This window comes from Xyrauchen texanus, chromosome 15 (genome assembly GCF_025860055.1).
Source record: "Xyrauchen texanus isolate HMW12.3.18 chromosome 15, RBS_HiC_50CHRs, whole genome shotgun sequence".
Classification (NCBI taxonomy): Eukaryota; Metazoa; Chordata; class Actinopteri; order Cypriniformes; family Catostomidae; genus Xyrauchen; species Xyrauchen texanus.
In genome coordinates, this window is record NC_068290.1 from 31,040,054 (window position 1) to 31,047,169 (window position 7,116).

The 7,116-nt window shown below is 36.9% G+C and overlaps 1 protein-coding gene across 1 annotated transcript; it reads right to left on the reverse strand.

Annotated features, from left to right (window-relative positions):
- Nucleotides 1-587: 587 nt before the first annotated feature.
- LOC127655716 (tapasin-related protein-like) lies at nt 588-6,812 on the reverse strand. Its single transcript, XM_052143668.1, has 9 exons — nt 6,404-6,812; nt 5,910-6,122; nt 5,449-5,721; nt 4,314-4,514; nt 3,780-3,947; nt 3,118-3,221; nt 1,203-1,431; nt 907-984; nt 588-731 (listed from the first exon to the last, which is right to left on the reverse strand). Exons 1-9 carry the CDS (start codon nt 6,441-6,443, stop codon nt 724-726), a joined length of 1,314 nt encoding a protein of 437 aa, XP_051999628.1. The 5' UTR covers nt 6,444-6,812; the 3' UTR covers nt 588-723.
- Nucleotides 6,813-7,116: the final 304 nt, after the last annotated feature.

Here is a 7,116-nt window from a genome sequence, read left to right on the forward strand (position 1 = left end):
AAAACTACTGTTAACTGCCTGATGTAATGAGGGAAACTCATTTTCATGTTCTGTGGAAAAGCCATGCTGTGGGAACAAGATGAATGCTACGGGCCTGCCAAAATGTACTGAAACGTGCAAAAACCTACACAGAAATGTGTAAAGATAATCAAGACTAAATGAGCATGAAGAATATAATCTATACTGCCATGCAATATAAAACAAATGGTCAACAGCTTACTGCTGTCTGTTATCACATTCCTTTGTCAGCACAGACTTTATTTTGTTCTGTTGCTGAAGACTGTAGAGGTCAGTTTTTTCTCCTGTAAACTCAAATTAGGATGATTATACATCATGCAAATGAACTGTAAAGGATATACTATAACTGTGGGGTAATCCCATGTCCTCTCAATATTAGATTTTAAAAGGGATAAACAGCATGCTAACAGTATATGCCACTGCTGCCAGTAAAATCATCGACATACAGTACTCTACCTGTTTGTTTATTTAACAAAAAATGGAAAACGTATATAAACAAATATTTTTATTTAAATAAAAGGAATTTATTTTACATTTTTAGAATAATTTACACAAAAGACTTTGCTGACATTAAATTCCCATTAAACAAATATACGGTACATTTAAAACATAATTTGAAGATTGTTGTTGACTCATGATGTAAAAAAAAAAAAGCTCCAATTTCCTTCCTGGATTTTCCCTCACATGGCCTCAGAAGATTGCCCCTCAGCTCTCTTAAAATAATTTGTATTATTATTAAAACATTTTTAATGCAAACAGGTTAAATTAATATTACATTCTCCTTTATATATTTTAGGAATGGGTGTTTACTAGTTAAATACACAGTAATATGTTGTTGTATACATTTTTGTTTCAGACCCATTGAAGTGTTAAAAAAATGAAACTCACCTGTACTTTTGAATGCTTGATACAAAAATAACACAGATAACACCAACATTAAAACAATTCCAGTCCAGAAGTCTGTTTCTGTTAAATTCACAAAAAGAAAAAGTCTTTGTTTGAAACAAATATCTATATAAGAATTGCAGTTATTGCCTCATTATTATGCATATTACGTTTGCGGAGAGATTAATTATTCTACTACATTTTAAAAAGTTATTTTAGTATTACGTAAGCTCAGTTTCAGATAAGTGATTAAGCACAGTTGTCTGACTATTGTCATGTGTAACTTTAGCAGCTCTTACTTGGCTCAGGTTTATCCACAGTCAGGCTGGCATCAGCAGGTGTGTCTAGGGCAGAGTGAGAGACCCTACAGGTGACAACAGTTCCTGGTGGGTGTTCGTCGGACCGTAGGATGAGGTGAGACGAGAGCGAAAATGTCCCATCACTGTGCTGCTGGTGACTGGAGAGGGTGGATTCTTTTGAGAAAGACACAGGCTCTTCCACAAAGGGGGGCTGAGATAACCACTCCACCTACAGGTGCACAGGTCAGACAAGATGCAGCCAAACACAACTATACCAGACATTAAATGTACAGAAATTTCTATATACTTTTCTCCAGACTTATTTTTGTGACTACATACCAAATACATAACTGCTGCATAGGTTACATGCTCAGAGATTATTAACCAAAACGTTTGTCGTAAAAGAGTTTCACCAGTACTAGTGTCTGGTTCTTGTCTTATGACTTACATCTTGCAAATGTCTTCTGTATCTGTATTAGTCTAGGTTTTCAGGGTTATATATCTAAATATTTTATGTTTATAGCATCAGGATCAACCAAGTCAACACCATTTCCAATATATCACCAAGAAAGGCATTTTGACCATTCATACACAACCGTAAGTGTTGTTCTTGCATGTGTGCAAATATGCATGAGTTCTGAAAGCAGCCTCGGATAAGACAGCATGTGGGTACCGGCTGAGTAGGTATTTGGCATTATTACCGGGACTGTAGAACAACGGGTATTTTTACTTGTGTATTTATAAATGTAATGTTTAAATAGTTGAGGTGGTTTGGGCAACTGGTAAGGATGCCCCCTGGCCGCCTCCCTAGGGAGGTGTTTCAGGCACGTCCAGCTGGGAGGAGGCCTCGGGGAAGACCCAGGATTAGGTGGAGAGATTACATCTCCACACTGGCCTGGGAACGCCTCGGGGTCCCCCAGTCAGAGCTGGTTAATGTGGCTCGGGATAGGGAAGTTTGGGGCCCCATGCTGGAGCAGCTGCCCCCGCGACCCGACTTCGGATAAGCAGTTGAAGATGGATGGATGGATGGATGTTTAAATAGATTTCTATTTTAGTATCGACTTGATTCTGAAGTACTGATACTTTTGCCATTCAGGGCTTTACTGAAAATGTTCTGGTCTTAAGCCCCAGTAGCCCACCCTAAGCGCAGCCCATGGTTAAGTCCAATTCGCAAACAAATTGTTTTTGATTGTTTTTCATAAATTGGTCAAACCTGTCTGAATGATTAATTTTGTGAATTGCAATTCAAAATCAAATTCACAAATGAAGTGCTCTTCACTTATATTTTTGATACTTTTGACTTTAAGTGAGGTGCATTCAGTAAGTTTTTGTTCACGTTGACTTGGACTTACACTGACACCTAATGGCTTGGATGCAGCATTATTCAAAATCAATATTTTTCTGTTTTTAATGCCATTATAGAAATTCACTATTCACAGCCAGCCAGGGTTAATTAAATCAGTAAGTGAAAGTGTATAACAATATCAGGATGTTTACTGAGATTAAGTGAGTAGTATTCAGCTGGTCATGTGATTCTAACATGGCAGCCCCCTTGTGTGGACCCTCTCCATGTAGAATAAAACAGCTTTTATAAGGTTACTGATATGACTGGAGTCTTCAATTTAATGTGAGTGCTCATGATATTATACATTAGTTTCAACATTACTATTCATTTATTTAGAAGTAAAACTTTATAAATAAGAAAACAATTACTGAGTGCACCTTTAAGTACATTTAATATCAGTTACTTTGATACTTTTAGAGAAAGTCAGTTTCCATACAAATATCTTTACTTTTACATAAGAATGGCGATTGGATACTTTATATAGTACTGGTTCTGTGCTTATAAACTGATCTGACAATTTCTGTAACAATCCTGTAATAGTCGTTAATGCTGATATGAAAGTAAGCTGACCTGTACATCCAGAGGGTAGTAACGATGACAGTGACAGATCAGTTTCTGGGGTGTGTTATCCTGAAATGTCAGTTTTTCCTCTGAGAATGTGACACGAGGGGGTTCTGGGAAGAATGATAGAGGATAAAAAAGAGATCAAGAGACAGATAAGATGGAAAGACAAATTACAAGAATCAAACATCACATGACAAGATAGCTTTTAACATGCAACCAACACAAAACATTCTAGAGCCATGTAAAGATGAAGACTTGTCATAAATTGCAAAAAAAATTGTACATGATATGCAGAATAATTCATCGCATATATCAACGTTTGCTTAGAAAAGCCCCTGAATCAAGAAAAACCAAAGACATAACATTATTGTTGCAGATGAAAGCATAAAAAAAAAAAAACATTACAAAAATGGATTTCTAAGTGAACATCAGCAATCCATTTGCAATCAGTTATCAATCTGTCCGAGGTTGACATAGAGTCCCTTCTTTTAGGACATAGTATTTGGCCTCTCCTTCGTATTTTGTATTTTATTTTAACAACTGTTAATTAGATGGTTATCTCAATTAACACGTTACATTGACAGCCCTACTTCAAACATAATCCACATATGATTTATGGATGTGAACAAATGTTATTAAGTGTGTGTGGGGCTCAATGAGAGACTCACGTGTAATGTGCAGCTGGACAACCTGTTGTGTCTGGAACTCTCCAGAGCTGACTGTGCAGATGTATGTGCCCTCATCTGTGACCTTTAACCTCCTCAGAGTAAGAGATGCATTACCATCCCTCACCAGCAGATCTGCTTCTGCACTTGTGCCTTCCCGCTCTACTAATACTGTAATGTGTAAAAGTAGTGTGACATGCATCACACACATATTATTTACTGTAGCTGGCGCATTACTTTTAAGCAGAAATTGCACCAGCAGTCATTTTAGAGAAGGGTATATTTTACAATATAATGTCATTTCCAATATAATGTCATTTTAAAGCTCCTCTCTCAAAAATGTGTCATAGTTTTATCTCATTGCAGTTTATAAAAATGCCTAAGCACATCTAACTGGTACTAATTGATAGTTATTGAACTATACTGTTTTGCTGAGATCAGCATACATTTATGTGCCTTAACAGAGACACAGAAAGTGACTAAGAACTATGTAATAGGCAGTATAAATCTTTAAATATTTGACAACTTGTTACTTACCATCTGATCCCACCTCTGTCTCTGTCTCCCTCGCTTTCATATCAAGAATTTTTTGGCCATTTCCTCTGTGTTGTTGACGCCACTCAAGTGCCACATCCTGTCCAGGGATTGAGTCCTTTTGTCTAAAGCCACAGTCTAAAATGGCATCACCCCCTATTGGAGCCATTATGGACGGTACACGCGAGAACACCACAAACACAACTGGATAAAATGGAAGAGAGATTATAAGAAGATGTTAGAATTAAGACATTAATTAAAATGAACATAAAAAAAATAACATACCAATAACTTTTAAAAATGGGTTTTGATAAAGATTAGTCTATTAGAGCTACAGAATAACAGTAATCTGGTACTTTAGACTGCAAAGTTCAAAAAGGGCCTGCCTGTCTGGATTCATAAAGGGATAGTTCAGCCTAAAATGAAAATTCTCTCATTATTTACTCACACTCATGCCATCCCAGGTGTGTGTGACTTTATTTCTTCAGCAAAACACAGTTTTTAGAAGAATATTTCAGCACTGTAGGTCCATACAAAGTGAATGGTGACCAGAAATTTGAAACTCCAAAAAGCACAAAAAGGCAGCATAAAAGCAATCCATATGACTCCAGTGATTAAAGCCATGTATTGAGAAGCAAAATGATAAATGTGGGTGAGAAAAAGATCAATATTTAAGTCCTTTTTACTATAAATCTCCACTTTCACATTCACACTCTCTTCACGTGCAAATAAAACAAGAGTTCTTCTATTGCATATCACCACCTACTGGTCAGGGAGGAGAATTGATAATAAAAAAGTACTTCAATATGGATCTGTTTCTCACCCACACTTATCATATTGCCTTTGAAGATATGGATTTAAACAGTCTACATGTATGCTGCCATTATCTGGTTTTTTGCTTCAAATTTCTGGTCACCATTCACATGCATTGTATGGACCCACAGAGCTGAAAAAATATTATAAAAATCTTTGTCTTCAGCAGAAGAAAGTAAGTCACACACATCTGGAAAGGCATGAGGGTGAGTAAATGATAAGATCATTTTCATATTTGCGTGAACTATACCTTTAAGGACAACATATATGTGTGAACAGAAAGATAGTCAGATTAAGAATTTTAACACATGTACAACACAGTTACCCTCTGTCAGTAATGTTCCTGATTGGCTGAGTGGAAGGTTTAGTTTACTCTGCATAAGTGGTGGTGTGTTAGATTCTGCTGTCTCGCTGGACAGGGTTTGTAGCACCAGAGTGAGACTCAGGCCACTTCCTTCCAGATGAACTGAGCCAATGAAATGAGCAGGTAAAGAATCAGCACCACGAGGAAAATAACGGCTGATTTCACAAACAACTTCCTGTTCATTACAATCAGCATGAAGAAGTGAGTCTGCATTAGGAATCTGAAGAGATGGCACTGTGGAGTTAGAAACAAAAGAGTGGGAAAAAGAAAGGGAGTATTATAGTATGTATACTGAAAGTTTAAACCTATTCTAATCTATCTTTTAAAACTAGACTGATAGCTCTTTCTTGAAATTTTGTTTTAAAGGTTCCTATAATAAAAAATAAAAAAATAAATAACCTCTCAACACTAACATCACTTACACATCAACTCAAAAATCAGATCATCAGCATTAGGTGTCTCAGGGGGGTTATATGGAGTCACCAGTTCTGGTGCCAGATCATCATTCCCAACAAGATCCCTGAAGACCAGAGTGGAGGGGGTGCGCTTGAACATAAAGCCTCCCGTCATGCCCCCCATCCCTCCCCCATCCTCGATCAGAGAACAGGACAGAACCACATCAGCTCCCTCCAGCCCTTTGGTGATAGAACAGTTAGGACAATACATTCTTTTCAACAGCAGAGGCCGCCAAAATCCCCCATTTACAAGAATAGTACACTCATTCCAACAGCAGGGGTCGCCAAATGTCACGTCATAGCAAAAAAAAAAACGAAACCAAAACAACTCTTGACACATTATTATTTGATTACAAAGTCGTAAAACGTTATATTAATATAATTTATTGATATAAAATATGAGCAAGCCATTAGACTGGAAAAACAACATTTAGAAACAAGAATTAACATTTACATCTCACCGTAAGCCCACGAGAGGAGGACAACGAGGATTGTTAACATCACCAAGCAGCTCCAAGACCAGTCGCCTTGATGTCATTTATTTTTTGACTATGTATAGATTAACTGATCAAACACATTTTATTTAGAGACATCAAACAGCTCAAAGCCATGGTACTTTCGAAACAAACGATGACGCATTCAATAGACTAAACACTTTCACTTTTGATTAAGCACTTCTTCCTCATTGGCACATTCAAAATAAGAGGGAATTAATTACCCTTACTGACAGAAATGCACTTATAATGGAAACTCCAAAAAATGTGCAAAGACACAACTAAAGTGTACATGAACTAATACATCTGTTTGTGACATGTACATCTACTGCACACTGTTTTAAAGGTGCACACAGTAATTGTTCCCTCATTAAAACGTTTTACCCCTAAAGACGTGAATTGTAGTTGTGCAATATATGTAGGAAATCATGAGCACTCACATTAAAATGAAGACTCCAGTCATATCAGTAACCTTATAAAAGCTGTTTTATTCTACATGGAGAGGGTCCACACATGGGGGCTGCCATGTTAGAATCACGTGACCATCCGAATAACTCACTTAATCTCAGTAACATCCTGTTATTTGACACTTTCACTCATTAAAGTAATCATGTCTGACTGAATACTACATTCTACAATGACATCTGACATGGAAAACTATTGTTTCAGATTTTAAATGA

Coding starts and splice junctions, on each gene's coding strand:
- LOC127655716 (XM_052143668.1), bottom strand. CDS start 6,443: ATGTTAACAATCCTCGTTGTCCTCCTCTCGTGGGCTTACG. Junction 5,722..5,909: donor TCTGATTTTTGAGTTGATGT/GTAAGTGATGTT, acceptor CTAACTCCACAG/TGCCATCTCTTCAGATTCCT. Junction 3,948..4,313: donor GACAGAGGTGGGATCAGATG/GTAAGTAACAAG, acceptor TACACATTACAG/TATTAGTAGAGCGGGAAGGC.